Genomic DNA, 20,182 nt, shown 5'->3' on the forward strand with positions numbered 1-20,182 from the left:
TATTTTCATTTTTGTCTCCGTTAAAAAACTGGCAATTCACAATGCCTTCTTTTTCCGTTGTTTCAGTTCAAGTGTGTTCAGGTTGTTGTTCCGACTTTCGTAACGGAGTATTTGTGCTCAGGATGGGTTTTTATTTTTTCAAACAAAATGCAACTTTTTAACTAGCCATTTTCGACAAAATTTTTTCATATCAACAAAAATTAATTGTTATCTTGAGCTTAAATTTGAAAAGATGTTTAACCTGTGATCATTTTTCATAAAGTTATGTGGATTTAAAGATTGCCATTTTGGTCAATTTGGGACAATTAATGCGCTATATATTTCGCGCTATAAACGCTTAAGCGTAGAGTTAATCCGTCTTAAAATCGTTCCAAATTGGTTGAAAGAAGCTTATTTGCCACAATTGATTTGTTACAAGGAGCGAAATCTATCCTTTTGTACTTAATATGGCGTGTGGGGGATGATTTTCATTTAAAAAAGTCAAATTTTAGAAAAAAAAATCCATTTTATTTTATTACATTTAACTTTTTTAAATGTTATTACTGCTCCATAAACTTTAAAAGGCAGTCGGAATATTCAGGGCTTCGCCCTGATACGAGCAGTCTTGTTATCATTTATGCAGTATTTTGAGGCTAAAAAACTCACGTTATTCGCCATCAGTTCTCAAAATGCTGCGGAAGTTACCAGCTTTGCATGTCACCTTTTTGAAATTAAAGTCATCTTTTGGATTGGATACTGCAGATAATTTCGAATTTAACTGTACATAATTGATTCATGTTTTCGATATTCAGAAAGTTGAAGCAATTTTAGTGGAAATTTCGGAAAAACCTTTTTTGAAAAAAAAAGTTGAGAAGAGGAATAAGCTTCCCAAACAATCTCAATCCATGTAATGACCTTAGGTATCTATCATTTTTTTATTACTTCATATAATAGTGTATGTGCAAAATCTGTTTCTCGAGGAAGCTTTGTGCAGTGGGTACGCTACTTTATCTTACTTTGTATCATTCGAGAATACTTATGAAGTTTGCACTGGCTGCCAAATTTAGGACGGACTACTTTAAGTTTGCTAAATGTTCTGACTTTCGATACGAAAGTGACGAAATATTTGTGCTCGGGTGGGTTTTTTTTTCTTCAGACAAATTTCGACCTTTTAACTAGCCATTTTTGACAAAAATGTTTTATATCATTCAAAAGGTATTGTTTTCTTGAGCTTAAATTTGGAAAGATATTTCACCTGTGATCATTTTTCGTAAAATTATGAGGGTTTAAAGATTGACATTTTGGCCAATTTGGGAAAATTAACACGCGATATATTTCCCGCTATTAACGCTGTGTTAGAAATCGCGATATATTTCGCGCTGGGTTAGAAATTGTTCCAAATTGGTTGAAGGAAGATTATTTGTCATATTTGATATGTTACTAGGAGCGAAATTTATCACTTTGTACTTTATATGGCGAGTGGGAAGATGATTTCGACAAAAAAAATCTCAAATAAAAAAAAGGTTTTGCTTTTATTACATTTAATTTTTTTCATGTTATTACTGCTCCATAGTCCTTAAAAGTCAGTCGGAACATTTAGGGTTTCACTCTGATACGAGAAATCTTGTTGCGTTTTGCGAATGATGGGGCTTTCACGCTATTCAGTGGAGAAATTTTGCTTCGAAAAATGCTAACACTTTCTTCCTTGACTGCTTTCACAGCTTCATCGCAGAAAATTGTCAGCATAAAACACAAATCCGAAACCAGCTCTTGAAGAATATAGACTATAATTGCACTTTCCTGTAATTATAGAAAGTAGTTACACACTGGGTTTATTGCTCAGATGTTAACATGGACTCAATGAACTTCTGCCTTTTTCTTTTTTGACTTAAATTCTTTTTTCATCATTGTATCAGAGTAATGGGACTTCTATAGCCAATTTAATGCCCAAAATGATCATAAAATTGAACATTTCGTTTCTCGGAAGCGATTTTATGTCTCTAATTTTATTTTGTGTATCACAACCTGTGGGCTAAACAATTAAATTCTGCATGGCCTATTTTTAGTCTGTCCTGTCTCAATCAGAAGGGATTACTCCTGCCACTGCTGGTTCAAAAAAGTACTTCAATGTCGAGAAAAACTAGCTTGAATTTTTTTGTTTTTCCTACAGGTTACAGAGAAGAGAAACATGGTTAAGTAATTGTTACTTTTCAAAAGCATATTGTTATCTGCTGGTTTCTCAATTTACTCCGAACAAAAACAATTCAAAAATTAACAATTACTTAAATTTAGAAAAAAGGTTCTCTTACGTTAACTTCTTATTTTTTTTCGCTCAGTGAAAGATCAATTTTTTATCAAATGACTGTGGGAAACAATCTTTTTAAAACACATCCTCTTCCACATAGAGTATAGTTTTTGAAAACTCAAAAAAAAACTAATTTTATTCTAAATATTCAGTTTTTGTTGTAAAAGGGATTGAAATGGGCGCCAAACTGCATAAATTAGAAGACAAGATAGCATAAAACACTTTAAGTTTTTCACTGGATTTGATTTTGGAGGTCAGTCTTCCATCTGATTTCAGAAATTTCGAGACGACTTTTTAATTACAAATCTCGTCTTTGGCATTCAGATTAGAAATTCTTTTAACGTTAATGCCTTAATAACCTTGGCAATGCTAAAACTAAAAGCATTTTTTAGAGATAAGAAACAGCGGCACTTAAACTGAAGCTATTTAAGATTGGTTTAACAAACAGTTAAGCAATGGAAAATTCCTGCTCCCAAAATTTTCCCGTGCAAAACACAGGAAGGACATCTCGAGCTGTTTTGATCAAAAATTTGATAAATTAGATTAATCAGTTCAGAAAACGTCTTATCAAAACTAAAAAGCTAGTTTTGTTTTCATGTTTTAATATTTTTGAAATTATTTTTTAATCCGAGCGTTGATAATTGTTTTTCGTTTTCCCTCGATTCTAGTATATTTGGAAACCAGAAAGCGCCTTTTGGTGTGAGGGGGCCGAGTTTCTGCGGAGAAAGGCGTTCGCACCCCTTTCCCCCTTATTAGCCCCCTTGATATGATTTTTATTATTTGTAAGGCAGTTTTTGGAGTTTTATAGCGCAATTCTGGGAATAAGAAACTTGAAAATTCAAAAAAATTCCGCAAAAAAAGTTGAAAAAAATTTTGAAAAACAATTTCAAATTTTTTTTTTTCGTTTTTCTAGTCATTTTTCTTCAAAAACTGTTTTCCAATTGACCTAACTTATTTTGAATCTCAAATTTGCCAAAGTTCTTTTTTGTTCATATTTTTATCATCATAACAGGCAGACTAATTTGATCACGACACAAATTTGAGAAAACAATTTTGTATTTTTTTAAGACTGTGATCGAAACTTTCTGTGCTACTTGCACAGTAACCGGCTACCCTCTTGTTTGTTGTTTTCCACGCAAAATCAGCTATCACAAATAATATTTGAATTGAATTGAGTGATATATTATATTAAAACCTTTCTGTCATGATTCGAAAGACATTATAAATTATCAAAAAGTTTTCCCAGTGTCGAGCAAAACCAGTTTGAGTTTTTTTAAATTTTTCGTCTAATTTCGAGCGAGTGAACAGGCTTAATTTAAGCCTTGAATGTTTGATTTTACTCAAACGAAGTTAGTTTTTGGAGTTTTCAGCTTTATCCTAAGAATCAAAGACTTCAACTTTTTTTACTTTTGTTTTCGTTCCAATCGTTGAAAATAGGGAGGAACTTTGTATTCGGGTGCGTTTTATTTTTTTTTGTTTTTTTTCCACGCAAAATCAGGTACGGCAAATAATCATCGGACTGGGTTGATTGATATATCATAATAAAGCCCTTACAATCGTGATTCGCACCACATTAAAATTTACAAAAAATTTCCCAGTGGTGAGAACAACCGGTTTGAAATTTTTGTTGTTTCGTCTTTATTCGAGCGATGTAAAAACTTAATTTTACTCGAGAAACAATATTTTATTTTGAGTATGCTAGCGCTTTTTTGGAATCGAAATTTTCCAAAAACTCCAAAAACTGCAAATTTGCAAAAATTTTTGTTCAGCTCCTTTTATCACCTAGCCGAAAAAAAAGGCAAAATTTGAATCCTTTTTAAGACTATGGTCGGAACATTGTGCGCTACTTGCACAATAACCTACAATCCTTGTTCTTGGTGTTCCGACCATTTAAAAATGGGGAGGAACTTTGTATTCAGATGTATCTTAGTTTTTTTCTTTTTGATTTCTACGCAAAATCGGGAACCAAAAATAGTTATAACAAGGGGTCTAGTGATAAATCAAATTGAAGCCCTTTCATTGAAAAATAACAGTCCTAAAATTTTTTCACCAAGTAGAGAAAAACCGATCGAAATTTTGGTTTCTGGTCTAACTTCGAACTATTATCGTGTTTGCGTTTAGGCTTACAATAGCTTATTTAAGCTTACTTTAAGCCGTGAAAACATAATTTTACTGGATTAAAAGTAGTTTTTAGAGTTTTTAGCTTATTTTTTTCAATAAAGAATTGAAATTCAAAAAATTTCAGCAAAAAAATTGAAAATGGCCTTTTATACTATGAATTTCAAACATGCCTAAATTCGTTTTTTTTTCGTACTTTTCTCAGACTCTGGTCGGAAAATTCTGTGCTACTTGCACAGTAACCGCTATCCTTGTTTTCTTTTGTTTTCCTTTGTTTTTGTTCTGTTTGCTTACAGGCAAAATCAGCTACCGCAATTAAATAAAAAAATAGGTCTAGTGATATATCATACTGAAGCCTTTTTAGTCATGAGTCGCTCGACCTTATAAAATTTCTAAAATTTGTCCCAGTATTGAGCAAAACGGGTTCTAATTTTTTAAATTTTAATTCACTTTCGAGCAAATAACGCCAGTTCGTAGGTTCAAAATACGTATTTTTGCATATTCTAGGCCCTAAGAAATTATTTTTAGTCAAGTAAATTTGTTTTGGAGTTTTTGCATAATAAAATTGTCAAAAATTCGAAAAATTGCTGCAAAACTTGAAAAGTGTTTTAATTTTTTTGATACTTTGGTGTTCCTTAGATTTTTCTTCAAATTTTGTCTTTCTTACAATTATTGTCGTATACTCTGAAGTTTCAGTTTTTCGTTCAGACTCCACGCAGATTAAAAAAAAACGAAACTAGATGGAAAAAAATGTGTGTTTTTTGGACTACGGTTGGAGCATTGTGTGCTACTTGCACAGTAGCCGGCTATCCTTGTTTGCTTTTGACATTAAACCTGAATCGAGCTAAATGCCTTGAGAAATGAAAAAAAGTGATTCAGTTCACCCAAAATATCATCAAAATACGGTCTGAACATGTCTAGAATTTAACTGAATGTAATTCATGGCTATTTTGAACATTTTTGAAAAAGAGTAACCAAATTTGGTCTGAACAGTCTCACATTCGGCAATTTATAAAAAAAATTATAACAAGTGTAATTTTGCTTCAGATCACTACACTACGAACAACTATCAGTACAAAAAACGTCTAGCTATCAAGAGGTTGCAATTCGAGACCCACAAGGAGATTTTTTTGGCCACAAATAGCCTTTGACCAAAAAATTCATGCTTTATTTAAACATTTCAAATAGAATTTTGAACAACGCATTAACATAGCGCAGAAAAGTAGCAACCGCTCGGAACATAAAACATTGACTTTTGTTCCTAAAAAATTTGTTTGGGTCGGTTGTTTTGATATAGGGGGAGATGGTTCATTTGGTCCACCTGCCCCTCCCTAACTTAATATAGTGAACATTGTTTCTCGCACCGAGCGCCCATGGATCATAAGCGATTATATTGTCATAATATGGTCAGTATCTACACAATTACAAAATAATCGATTATAATCCATTTAAAATGGATTACAATACTAATAATTTTATGCCTAAATAATCTATTATAATCAATCATAATCGATTATAATCAATTATAATGGATGTTTTGAGAGGTTAATAATGAAATTTTTATATTTTTCAAAATTATCTCATTTCCTGTTTAGTGCAGTTGCTACGTATTAAGTTTCATAAAATGTTACTTTTCACATAAAATTTTTTATTTTTTTTGTCTCTACGTTTTCAATTCATCTCAGTTTACCAGTTTACCCCCTTACTTTACCCAAACCCCCCCCCCCCCCACCGCCCAGTTTTCAATTTTTTGTCTCTACTTTTTCAATTCATCTTAGTTTACCCCCTTACTTTACCCCCCCCCCCCCCACCTCCCAGTTTACCCCCCCCCCCACACTTGTTTAACCCCCCCCCCCCACTAGTTTACCCCCAACCCAGTTTACCCTCCCTTTCTTTAGTTGGAGAGGAGATTAAAAAACTTGAGGGCATTTAGTAGAAGACATGACATACATTTTGCAAATATCTTGCAAAATTTGAAAAATTTCTGCAAAAATAATCGAATTTAATTCTAAAAATTAAATGGATTATAATCAATCATAATGCATTATATGGATTATTTTTTTTCAAAAATAATCGATTATATAATATAATCAGGCGCGGAACTAAGAATTTCTCGATGGGGGGTGGTTTTTTTCAGGTCAACCAAAATGATTTTCTAGTGAGCTCTCTCAAATCAATATAAAAACCTTAATTTGACAAATTTTTCTGCGCCGCAGGCATGTTTGTGTAAAAAACAAGCCAAAAAAGGCATTTTTATGCACTTTATGAAAAGTTTGGACCCAAAAATTGCGTTTTTTCGGCGCCCGCTCCCTCTTCAAAATTAGTATAGATTGGCAACAAAGGCGCCTTTAGAAAAATTTTAAGGTCAGCCAGCCAAAAATTGATATCTCAAAATAGTACAAAGGTGGGACCCTTTGGGTCGGTAGGGGGTCGAATCCCTGAAAAAAAAGGCGTCTCCCCCCCCCCCCCTAAATCCGTTACTGGCTCTAACTTATTTCATAACATCAGTATTTCTCTTAAATCTAGCTGTTAAGGCAAAGAAATTCAAACAGGATTAAGCTTGCATATGAACTGAGCATAGACTCGCAAACCTATCCAACGGAAAGCAGATAATTGACAGGGAGAACAGAGGAGCAGAAACTATTTTCTGCGACTAGAAAGCCCATAACATGGACCTATCTGAGAGTGATAACTGTAAATTTAAGTGATATTTCAGTAACAAACAAAATAACAACTGACCCTGGACCTTCGGTTGTGACAATTTGGAGCATGTCAAAAACCTTTAAAGTCGTTGGTAAAATTTTTGTCCACTAGTGCCCATTTAGAGAGAGAGAGAGAGAGAGGGGACACATTATTGTTTCAATATACTTATGCAGTTGCAGAACTGATTGTATAAGAATCTAGTGTACAATATTACGCAATGGTTATATAACATAACAAGAAAAAACATAAATTACTACGAGGTTGAATCAAATATTTGATTTAACAAAATAAATGTCCTTGGATACGGAAAGACATTTAATCAAACTTGATTTGTTCGTTAAATTCTTGAAGCTATTTTGCAAATATTGAGGTTTAGATTTAGTAGATATTTGTTTCAGCAGAGTTTTTCGGACTTCCTTAACTATTCCCGCCCCCTAACAAAATGCCACCCCTATACAGAACTAACTCAACGAATAAGCATATGCAAACTTTGTACCTAATAAGGAATCTCTGCCTTGTTGTTCCGACTATTTTTAAAGAAAATGACGGATTACTTGTTCTCGTGCTGGTTTTTCTGCACACAGTTTTCTACTTATTAACTAGCAATTTTTTATGAAGTTTTCTCTAATATAATTCGAGAAGTTTTGTCTTAAGATCAAAAATTAAAAAATGTTTTACCTGTGATTTTTTTTGTAAAATTATGGGGGTTTACAGATTGCTAATATGTTCAATTTGAGACAATTAACCAGCGGAGTGCGGTCTGTATTTAGACAACCGCGTATTCATACTCATCATTGAGTTGAAAAATACTATCTTCACCAATCAGAATCGAGACAATGAAGAAATTAAAAATTAATATCGCCTGCGTGCGATTAGCAAGCGTTATCAAACTGGAATAAAGACTTACTTCGGCTTAACAGTTTAACAGAACCATTTGAATCATTTGATAGCTAGCTTACTTTTTAATAAGTTAAATTTCATCAAAATGTGGGTCGAGTAGTCTGTTGGTAAAGAGCGGGGTTATATCACGAAAGATCAAACGTTCGAAACGTTCGAAACATTCGAAACCGAGGCCACGCCAGTTTTCTAAGTTGGTGAACGTAGCTAAGACTCTTATATAAGTCGCGATGATTGATTTTTTCGTTTTTTCTTAATAGGAAAAGTCTTTAAAGTTATTTAGGCTCAAATTCATCTTTCCGCGGTTTCACTTTTGGTTTTTTTACCCTTGGTAAAAAAGTAAGGGTATTGCAATCCGGTACTAGACTTTTTCCCCCTTAAATAACTTGGATCACAGGAGTCATTTAGACTCCTGGTGGTAACTTGGTTCATAATGATTTCAACTTTTTAGTGTCTCCTGCACACTCAGCCTAGATGTAACAAATAAGCCTGTGACAGAATTGTTTTTGACTTCAGATCTGACTAGGACTTAATTTTCAAACGGTAAATATTGTGGTTCAAAAAAGTTTCGGCCTATTATTTGTCTGGTTATGTTTTCGGGCTCAAATGCCACGCTTAAGAATGATTTTTATATTTTTTTGCTGCAAGCAATTTTTACTGTAGTGTTTTAGCATTTTAAAAATCTGCCGAATCGATTGTTTTGTACATTGTTTGCAATTTTTCTACCTTGATATCTAAAAATTTCTTTTTTGTTTCACTTTTTGTCTTTTTTATCGGCTTAATAATATTCGGTTTATTTTATATCGACCTAGTTGGCTCCTATTGCGTCATTTGGGAATTGAAAATTTTTTTGTGTGCGTGCGTTTGTGTGTGTGTTCTGAGGGGAAAAGGGACATAAAAATTTTTAATTAGTTTAGAAATTCTTGGATTTTTTTCGCTGTGAAAGGTTTCAGCTCAGATATTTTCGGCTTTGTTTTGCTTAATTAATATAAGTTCAATTCATCCAACCATCAGGTGCATCTGGAGCAGAGGTACCTCAACTGCTTAGACTGCAGAGTTTTGTTTGCAAACTAGAGTTTTTGTGCTTTTTCCGGCTATCGTCCGTTTGTTAACTTTTGTCGTCAAAGTAGAATTTTTTCAGCGATCTTACAAGTTGGCTAAGTCCCCATGCTTAAGACGACAAAGCCCGGGAGTTCAATTCCAGACAAGACCTGCACTTTTTTTGCAATTAGAAAATTTTTGGCTCCTTAGATTATTGTCGATCTGTTTATTTTTGTCGTCTTAGTTCTGCAGACATTATTTTAAAAAAATGATTTTTTTCTAGCATTCCAAAATGTTTTGTATTTATTTAATGTTCCATGCAATTTATTTCCGGAATTTGTGGGCTTTTGTTGCAAATTTTTATAGACAACCTCAATTTTCTGAAGTTTTTTTTTCCGTTTGACTATAATTGTAAACATTCATATTTGTATCGCAAGTGGTGTGAAGCTAATTTTCGCCTCTGATTAAATATTTATATCCTTTGTTTTCGTTCTATTCTCGATTCTGATTGATTAGTAAAGTATTTGTCTGCCTGCTTACGAGCATAAATACGCGCTTATCTAAATACTGCTCGATATATTTTGCGCCATTAATGCGTAAGCGGAGATTTCACCTCTTTTAGAATTCGCTTAGACAGTAGGCTAGTTTTCAAAATTGCTACACTAATAGGAGCAAAAAAATCAATTTGTACTTAATACGGCATCTGGGGGATGATTTTAAAAAAAATCTTAAACCAATTTGAAGAAAACATCATGCTCCATAGACCTTAAAAAGCAGTCGTTTCATTCAGGGCTTCGCCTTGATACGACCAGTCTTGTTGCAACTCCTGGATAGTTGAAGAGTCGTTCAATTAGAAAACCTAAATGTTTTTTGAGCCAGCAAACTGATTGGTTTTGTACTAGAAAAGTTTTTTGAAACTCGCAGTGCTAAAATTGCTTCTTTTCCGTTTTACAATTTAGATTAAGTTAAGTTATCCCCCTCCTCAAACAAGATAGATCATGTTTAAAACCTTCCGCGTTAACGCACACCTCCAATGCATTTTGAGGGGGGATGTTATTTAATCCCACAATTTTTAGAGAAAAGATTGAAGTAAAAAAATTATTTGATTTGGATGCTGAAATAAATTTTGTTATGAAATATCAAAAAGTCTTCAACAACAATTTTTCGTTCCAATTTCAAGAGGGTGAAAGTAGGCGGTCGAAGGTAAAAATTGGAGCGAGGCAATCACGGCCACGCTGAGATATATATATATATATATATATATATATATATATATATATATATATATATATCAATTTTAGAGAAATTGAAGGTGAAAATCCAACGTGCCGAAATGTCCGCTCGCCCAAAAAGCTGAATAAATGTTTTGTATTGTCATCTAAGTTTTTTTTTTCGTCTGCACATTACAACAATTATGAGATAAAAAAATATTTTGCATTCTAGGAAAATAAACTATTTTTTGAAAATTTACTATACAAATTCTTTGCCTAGTGTAATTATAAGTGAGGCCTAAGCAGCAAAACAGCCAGCAGTGAAAAGCAATGAAGTTTTTGTCACGAGCAGCAATGCCTAAATGCTTGAAAGCATAGAGCCAATCAAGTCAAAGAATACTCTAACCTTTGTAAGACTGCCACGCTTGATCGCTCAAGCAAACTTAGTTTTCAACCCAGTAATTTGACATCAAGTGGAGTGTCTTTTCTCTTTTATCTTCTTCGAGGTTTTTCAAGATTGCACCAAAAATCAAATTCCTCTGTTGAGCTTCCCGGGCCATCTTAGACATTTCTTGGATGTTTTCATGTAATTTCGACACTAAGATAACCCCGAAAAAGCCAAAAAACAATGAATTTTTTTGATATCTTCGATAAATCTTCCAAAAATTTTTAAGATATTGGCAAGATTTTCAGGACGACTGGACCTGAGATCCTTTCAGTGGGAATCCATTTTCCCTTTTGCTGGGAAATAATTTCAATCAATCAAAAACCAGCATTACGATTCAGTTTCTAGAACAAAAAAAAATCAATTTTGGGCCGTATAACAGCAAAGATCAAAAATCAAACACAACTCTCTGAACCGAAGCGTTAGAAGTTAACGCGGTGTCTATAATTAGTAGTAGAAAAACGTTCGGACAGACAAATTTAATTAAAAAGATCAATTGACCTATTTTCCAAAAAATTAGCATGCAAAATCTATTTTTTCAGCCCTATTTTGTGTCTCAAGGTTGTATGAAAAAAGAAATTGCATGCAAAAATCTGTCAAAATGGTACAATTGCTCTTTTTAATTAATTCTGTCTGTCCGAGCTTTTTACAACTCTCTATAACTGCCTGAGAAGTTTGATTCGATTTCCGAACAATCCGAAAAATCCAACTTTCCGAGAATTCAGCACACATGAAACTGTTTGTGAGTTTCTCGCAAAATTATAATTAGTAGCAAAAAGTTCGGACAGACAAAAATAATTAAAAAGAGCAAATGACTAATTAAAAATATGTCTCAGAGTCGCCTAAAATTTCAAATTTGCATGCAAAAATTGCTCAAAATTGGCAGATTGCTCTTTTTAATTATTTCTGTTAGTCCGAACTTTTTGCAACCTTCTATAGTTACCGAACTCAAAAACATGTGCTAATTTTCTTCTCTAGTGGCTGTAAGCTTTTATTTGTGCTGCCATTAGGTTTAAATGCACTTTTAATTTGAAGCGTTTCATTATTTTTATAGGCTTGTTGAAATAAACAAGTTGTGGCGGATCAGAGAAGCACGCCTAAAGCCAATGAGGCGAGTAAGAAAAAAGGGAAATAATCGGAATCAAGGCAAGAGGTCGAAATTGCAGATATTTTAATTTGTAAGGAGTTGTCAAAGATTTAGTGACAGCATTTAACCTGTAGTATTTATATGATAACTATCTTTGGGTTGTTAAACTTTGTTACCGTTTCCTTGATTTTTATCAACCCGTGAAATACTACTTCAGTAACAACTTGTAAAAGGAAACTCTTCAACAACTAGTATGGGGTGAGTTGTTTTAAATAGAAAAATTGGGTTCTTGGGTTCTTTTTGTTATAGCTCCTTCCACGAGTGACAAAGAAGTTATAACACCCCTCCCCTCACATACAGTAGAATTTTTGACTCTTTTCTAGTTTCACGGCCACATATGATATTTCTAATTTCAAATTTTTAATGTGTTATTAGGCTATATGCGTTACGACATCAAATATGAAAAAAAATCTGCTCTCAACAGTTCGTTTAATCACTGTGCAAAATTTCATAGCAATATGACATTGTTAAAGTTTTTTTTTCAATTTTGAAATTCAAATGTTGGAAAAGAATCGATTTTTTCCATCATGTGGGATTTATGAAGGAACTGAGCCAAAGTTTGCCGAATGGTCATTTTGGTGAAAATAAAATTGAACCCTTTGTTAAATTAGCCATTTGTAAGCAATTCTAAGCATTTTTGACAAGTGATTCCAATGTGAACTTTTTGGGGAGATTTATAATGGTGAATTGTACTTAGAAATTAGGGTTTCTTTTGACAAGAGTGACAGTAAGCTTAACCTCTACGTCTCTTCATTTGAAGTTAAGGCTATTCTCAAAAGCTACAGCGGAAGGAAAAGGGTTGTTGTGATTGAAGGAGAGGGGGCTAGAAGGTCAACTTGTCAAGAGACAAATACATGGACACATTAATAGCTTAAATTTTCACCTGGTAGATCGACCTAAAATTCCAATTAGATTGTGGTACTTTTCATGGTAACGAAATTAAATCTCATAACACCGATTTATTTTAGGCCTTTTTCCGCCCCCCCCCCCCCCATATTTTAAAATTTCAACTTTCTTAGCTGTCTTACGTACTATTATGGCTGAAAGCTTGATGTTATGATGTTACGATGTAAGATATGAAAAACAATTGTGTTCACAATAGTAAGTTTGCTCATCATTCAAAATTACATTATATTATGGTAACATAAAAATTGTTTTTCAAAATTGAAAATTGAAATCTAAAAGTGTAAGGAGGGGGAAAAAGCCATATTTTTTTTACTACAGGGAGCCATTCAGAATTAGGCCGCTGAAAGAGCATTTTGTAAACTATTTTCTTTTCTTTCCCAAAGAATTCGTTCAACTGTCATAAGAAAAAGACACCGCTTCACGTGGAGGAATGGGCATATACTCATTGATAGGCAGGTAACGGCCCAACAAACAGACCTAAAGCATAAAATATTTTATTTTTATACCACGTGCTATAAATCTATTAGTGAGATAACAATTTTATTGCTTTGTTTTTGAGACCACGCAAAACTTATCAGCGAACACATGTAGTTTCGATTAAAATTATCATTGCAAAAAAGAGCCGAAAAAATTGCACTTCTCTTTTTCAGATCCATATTCTCTCCATATCCTCGTAAAAATACAACAAAAATTGTTTTACAAATGTTGATAACGGATATTTGTATGAAAAAAGTGTTGTCCAGTTGTTCACGCTGTCCAGTTTAGATCATCAAAAAAATTTTCCGAGCTCTCCCGAAGCACTAAAAAAACTTTGTTTTGGCCAAATTTTTTTCGGTGCGCGCTAACCTCCCCCCTTAAAACTGCTACTGATTGTAAATAAGCTTTCTTTAATCACAAAAATATCCATGGCGGGAACTGGAAAAAAAATATATAATCTCTAAAATTTTAACAATGACTAAAATCAGAGTGCCTTCAAAGCAATTTATTCAAATTTTTATAATTTTTATATGACTTTAAACAAAACTTTAAGATACGAAGTATTCACACTCGTCTGAGTATTCGGCCAGTTCCATATTTTTGAGTTTAAACAGTGAAACAGCGTTTCTCGTCACTGATATCTCGTTGGATCCACTATGAGCTCACTTTAAATAAGTCAAAAATGGATGAAAAGATGAAAAAAAATTTCTCTATTCCTAGTTATTTATTCGAAACTTTTTCAAAAAAAGTCAGAACATCATAGTTCGCCGATTGCTGCGCACACGGTACAAAAATGCCTCTTTTTATTTAACTTATTTTGTGCGAGAGGTTTTAAGCGCAACTTCCAGAGCTTTCTAAAAAAATTTTAATTAATAAATAAAACTACTTTTAAATTTTTTTTAGTGAATTGACAAAAAATGTAATTCATCACCCCTACTTTGGTATGAAAATCAAAATAAGTCGAGCCAATTTTTCTGTTCATTTTTGGAGTGTTTCATTTCAGTTTCAAAAATAACTGGAAGGGTTATAATTTGAACTAGCATTCGAACCACGCTAAAATATACAGTGCTGATTTAAACTATGCGGATAAAATGAACAAAACCTGAATTTTCATACACGTTGTTCTCAAAGTGAAGAGAACATAAGTTGCTTTGAATTTCATCAGAAATAAAATGCTGCAACTTTTTCTCGGAAATTCTGAACTAAACTTATCCCCAAAAATGGGTCATTTTAGTTTTTTCATTTAATCAAGAATTACGCTGAAACTACTGCGTTAATTGATGAGAAATGTATATCTCAAGAAGCTATTTACTTCTCCAAATAAATTCTCCAAAAAAATGAGTAAGTTGATTATAATTTGTTTTTACGCAAAGATTTTGGGTTTTATATAGTAAAAATCCCACTTCTTGACGATCAAGTGAAAATATTTTCTCTTATACAGATTTATGGTGATTTATTTTTTCTAGATTTTTGTCGGGCTGTGTAAGAGGATTCTTGTGATATATACTTCTCATCAATTAACAATGTAAATTTAACGTAATTCTTGATTAATTGAAAAAGTCAAAATGACTCATATTTGGGGTTAAGTTTTGGTTTGGATTTTTGGAGAAAAAATTGCACCATATTAATTCTGATGAAAGTCTTAGCAACTATTGTTCTTTTTACGTTTTGTCTAAACTTAACCCAAATTGAGAAAAACTCAAGTTTTGTTTGTTTTGTCCGGATAATTCAAATCAGCACTGCATTTGTGGTACCTAACCAGGCATGCTAAAATTACACTCCCAAATCCAAAGTTCCTCAGTACATTTTTTTGCGGCCGTAAAAAAACTTTGAACTCCCCCTTGATGAATACAGCTTAGAAGATAGAAGAATTTGTAAACCTTATGCTGTGAATCAAAACTAACACAGTTCCAGCTAATATTTTTAGGGCTTTAAAGCCACGAAGCTGCCATTAGAGCATCTAAAACAACTGCCTCAGTAGCACAAAAACTTCATTCACTTTTTTAAACTTTTCTATATATTCAACTGTACATACGAGATTTTGGCTAAAAAGATTCGAAATAAGTTGTCTCTGACGACAAAATGGTTTCGATAACACAACACAGAAAAGTTTTGATGGTCTTTCTGTGCAGAAATTACTCAGAAAAAAATGAAAAACTGGTTTTCACTGCAGCTTTCGTAGCTCTCATTCAACAATTTGTAACAAAATAATTCTAATCGACAAGCATAAAGTTATCGATTTAAACAAACTGTATAAACAATCAATTTTCAGCCTTTTTTCAGAATAATTTCAAAAGGTCAAAACAGTCATTACGAGGACAAACAGTGCATTTTGTGAATTGTAAGCGGATTCCACGAGGACGTTCTTTTTTATTTTTATTGCATGAAATTGTATGAATAGTATTTTTTCGCAAACGCAGATTGTTTTTTTTTTCCAATTCTCAACTTTTGTGTTTGTTTAAGCAAAGTAACCCTGGAGAATAAATACCCCTAAGAAATCAAAAAATTGCATAATGAGACTTTTCCATGGAGTAAAACTAACTGTGATGCATTTATGTAGTATAAATTTACTCAAACTTTTACAAGTGGCGCTGCAATACTCTGCTGTTGCAGAAGTTCAGAAACAAAAAAAAATGTTTTTGCTGGAAAAAACACAACTTGAAAAAAGCAACAAATTTTTAGAATACTTTTGATCAACTGGACTACTTTTTGAACAAAAAATTATATTTTGCGTGCTGTTTTTTTGCAAAAGAGTAGAAATTCGTTTTGCGACAGATATAAATGAAAAAAAATTTTTGAAAATTTTAAATGAAAAAAATTTTTTTAAAATTTTTAATCTCCATTGTTTGGATAGAATTACTATCGGTTTTTCACTAATAAATTGTATGTATTTGTTTGACTAGCAATTTCAGTATGTGGAGGTTAACCTGGGTAGGTGGATTTAAGAAGAGAGTCTAACAAAGTTTTCGTTGATGTGAAAAAAATCAAAAAGATGCATATGTATCTATCAAGTACTACGCAACTTTTAATAGGTTGATAATAAAGGGTAAAGGGGGAATCTATGATGAATGTATGCACAGGTAGGGGATAAAATAGAAATTTGCGACAACAAAAGGGCAATTTCAGATCCCATCGGAATTTTAGAATGGACACGACAAGCAACAGACATTTTGTATTGTTTGTTCCCAAATCTATAAATTATGTAAAAATTCTCGGTCATTGAAAATATATCAGCTTCATTATAAATCTCCTCCAAGCGACAACCATTTACTCTGCCTTTTAAGACTGAGCTCTTGGTTTAATAAACATCAAAAACGTCTGTTTTCGTTTTCATTAGACTATAATGATTGATATTGTGTCAAAGCAAAGCCCTTTAGCCAGCCCTTGTAGAAGCTGTAGTACCAGAAAGCAGAGCCAATTTAATCTTATCCTGAGATTATAATCTCCCCCTCTCTTTTTCTGTCGGCTAGTCCAGTAAGACCATTAAGAGATTTACCTACTAGCGTTGCCTATATACTACCCCTGATAAATTTTAAAATATCCCCTAAGTTATGTTTGTCATTTTTGTTTTCTGGTAACTTTTTCACTTCGAACTTGTTCAAAGCCTCCCTTAAAAATTAGTTAGCATTTAAATTTTATGTTACAATTGTCAGAATATAGTCAGAGTCATTAAAAACAAGAAATAGCGTCATAAAAGCCCTATAAATGGTTTCACTCTAGGTAATAAAAAAGCCAATAACCATCTTTTTTTTCGATGATTATGATTTTTTTAGTCCAAGAGAAAGTTTCCATTTATTGGCACCGATGCGTCTGTAGATTCCATTTCTAGGCTCCTAAGCTGAAAATAACTGCATCATCAAATTAGTTTTGATCTGCTTTTTTCAACTCAGCTTTCCAAGTGAAATTTGAGACGAAGCCGGAAAAATTTGCAGTCCATTAGTCAGACAAGCGACGCTCCACCTAGATCAATAACAACAAATAAATTCATCACACTCGAAAGCATTCTTCATTCTACTCCTTCAAGCTAACGCTTTACTTTTTTGCCTCGAAGAAGTTACCTCCAATTAACACATTGATCCTTTTTAAGCCAGAATATATCCAGATTGTAATTTCGGGTAATTCAGCACTTTTAGACAAAAAATCAGGCTTTATGTTACTTGGGCTACAAAGCATCCAAATCGATGCTGAAAGTGATAAAATTGCCAAAACACTTCAGATAGATGTTAAATCAGAGTCTAAGCGCAAAATTGAACCCGAAAATGCGACCTTAAAATACAATTCATTCTGTTATAAATAAGTACTTAAAATAACCTTAAAATAAGTATTCATACTGTTTTTAATGTGGATTGAACATAGTCAGCTTCTAATGTTTTTTGAGACTATTCGATTGATTTTTACCCAAATAAGTTCCCAAAATTGTCTTTCCATTGAAAAAGCAGGACGCATTCATTACTTTTGTTATAGACTTATTGTTAAAAATTATTTGCCCAATCAAGCGTGACGTGAATGCTCGTCCAACCAAGCAAATTCACTGAGGCATTTTTCCTGTCAGACAGAAAAAAAACGCAGTCTTTCGTTGAAAATAGGGTTATAAATGGGTTACTCATCTAAGACAAAGCAGCCTTGCTTCTCGTCGCAGCAGCTGTACATGGACTACTTCTACGAGTCGCCTCCAGTCGGCAAACGACAGAGTGTAGCGTCCAGGTGAGAAAATTTTCTCGAATTTGATCACATCTCCTTCCAAAAAGTCCCGACTAACTTTGATAAACTTTTTACTGAACCAAAAAAACCTATAAGTTTAAATTTCGTCTTAACTACGACCAATCAAGTTTTCGGGTAAAATCTGGTCCAAATGCTCCAATTTGCTTGACCCATACGGTTGATACATAATTCGAGTACCTCAACTCGAGCTGTTTGGTTTGCTGAAAACAGCCCAGCAAGCAGTGAAAATTTCTAATAGTTTTACCCGCACCGGAGTTCCATGGATAATAATTAATTATGATGGAAAATTAATGTCTAAAATGTTGTCATTATAACCCATTATTGTTGCAAATTTAGACCACGATCATATTGTCATTAATTGAATAATTTTGTAAATACACAATCCATAAAAATCCATTATAATGAACTGTAATCAATTTAAAATCCATTTTAGTTGATTATAACTGATTATAATCTGTACATTGTTTTGCAAATCATTTGCAAAACTTGCAACATAACTTACTCGCAACCTACTCGCAATCTAAACCTACTCAAATTAAGCCCCCCTCTTCAGTTTGCCCCCATCCACATTCGCCTCCATCCACATTCGCCCCCTCCCCCCTTACAACCGAATTCAAACCACTCCCCTACGTTTATCCCTACGTCCACCCCCATGATTACTAAAGTTTACCACCAAACCCAACCCCCCAAATTACAGTCCCCCCTCAGATTGTTAACGGGGACGGGGAGGGGATTACTCAGTGTAAACAACTCCTATTTACCCCCACTCTCCAGTTTAACCCCCTCACCCAAGTTACGCGGGGTGGGGTGGGATGTGTTAAACTAAGATGTGAAGGGACGCGTGGGGTAAACTAAGGTAGGGTAAACTGGGTGGGGGGAGGTGGCGGGAGGTAAACTGTGGGGGGGGGGGTAAACTGGGGAATCGGGTTGTTAAAAGAGGTGGTGGAGTTTACGTAAACTATAGAAAAAGTAGAGAAAACTTAAATTCAACTTTATGTGAAAGGTAAGAATTAAAAGCAACTGCACGAAAAGGAAATGAGATAACTTAAAAAATATATATTCCAAAAATCATAAATTCTTCTCAAAAAATACATGATAATCGATTATAATCTTTCATAATGGATTATATTGATTAAAATATATCATGATAACAATCCATTTGTAATGGTTTATAATCGACTATAATCGATTAGTTTGAATTATGTTGATGTAAAAAAATACTAGAAATATAATCCATTTTTGGTGGATTATAATCGATTACTTTTGAGATTTCATAGATAATGACTATAAAATGGCAATATAATCGATTATTAACCATGAACTCCAGTGCGGGTAGCTGGCAAATTAAAACCAATTGGATTATTTGGCAAAAAAATTAACCCTTTACAGCATTGTAACGGTATAAATGATCTATTAGCAAACTCGCCCCCTCCTTTCCTGAAACGGATATTGTTACGTAGATTAAGTCAGTCGAACTATCGACCAATCAGAATGCAGCAAAATAAGAACTCTCAATACAAAACTCTAGCGCTAATTTACTATATTTATTCAGAGGGGTGACGATTCTTAAGTAAATTGTATAATGGGGGGGGGGGGATTGTTGAGTAGATCCAAAAAATGTGTTCCTAATCCAGCTTTGTTACCTTAATATTTCGTATCAACGTATCTCCTCGTCCTCGTTATCAGTTAGGTTTAGTGTCAGGTGTAGAATACCCAACAGATCTCAGAAAAGTATTTTTTTTATTAAATCACAGGGTATAATTAAAAGTAAAAAAGCCAAATTTCTACGTGTTTTCTCTGATTTTACGCCGAAAAAATGTTGACAAAAAGTTTTCTCGTCAATGATCCACTACGGCAACATACTTTACCTTTGAATCTATGAATATAGATGAGCCAGAGTTTTTGATGTGGGTTATGATACAGTTCTCCATTTTTAACTAACTATTGCTGTTATGATAATAGAGAAGCGTTGATTTGATCTGCGACGTCAAACACAGCCCGCCAGGATCTTTTTTCAAGCAATCAGATTAAGCGCGATTGTTTATTTTTTTGTCTGCTTTACTAACAATTATGAAATGAAGGTTATCTGCTTGCTGCCAGAACACCTGGCTACATGAAAACTAAAATCGCCTCACTGGCCTTCGATATGTTAAGGGTGCCCGCACCGAAGTTTCTCCGATTATTATCTATTATCTGGCGATTTTGTGGTCGAACCAAAAATTATTCTTTTA

At 33.5% G+C, this 20,182-nt stretch overlaps 1 protein-coding gene across 3 annotated transcripts in view; it reads left to right on the forward strand.

Annotated features, from left to right (window-relative positions):
* The first annotated feature begins 11,782 nt into the window (after positions 1 to 11,782).
* The window catches only part of LOC134839242 (uncharacterized), a 36,436-nt gene continuing 28,036 nt past the window's right edge, over positions 11,783 to 20,182 (forward strand). Inside the window, exons 1-2 of one of the 3 annotated variants that reach the window (XM_063854732.1) lie at positions 11,783 to 12,044; positions 17,816 to 17,933. In XM_063854732.1, the coding sequence (XP_063710802.1) occupies positions 17,824 to 17,933 (110 nt within the window). In that variant the 5' untranslated portion in view covers positions 11,783 to 12,044; positions 17,816 to 17,823. Of the gene's footprint in view, positions 12,045 to 16,140; positions 16,804 to 17,161; positions 17,934 to 20,182 lie in introns of those variants that run through there. The other 2 variants (XM_063854731.1, XM_063854733.1) reach the window with 2 other exon arrangements.

The sequence above is a fragment of the Symsagittifera roscoffensis genome, chromosome 2 (assembly GCF_963678635.1).
Source record: "Symsagittifera roscoffensis chromosome 2, txSymRosc1.1, whole genome shotgun sequence".
NCBI classification, from domain to species: domain Eukaryota; kingdom Metazoa; phylum Xenacoelomorpha; order Acoela; family Convolutidae; genus Symsagittifera; species Symsagittifera roscoffensis.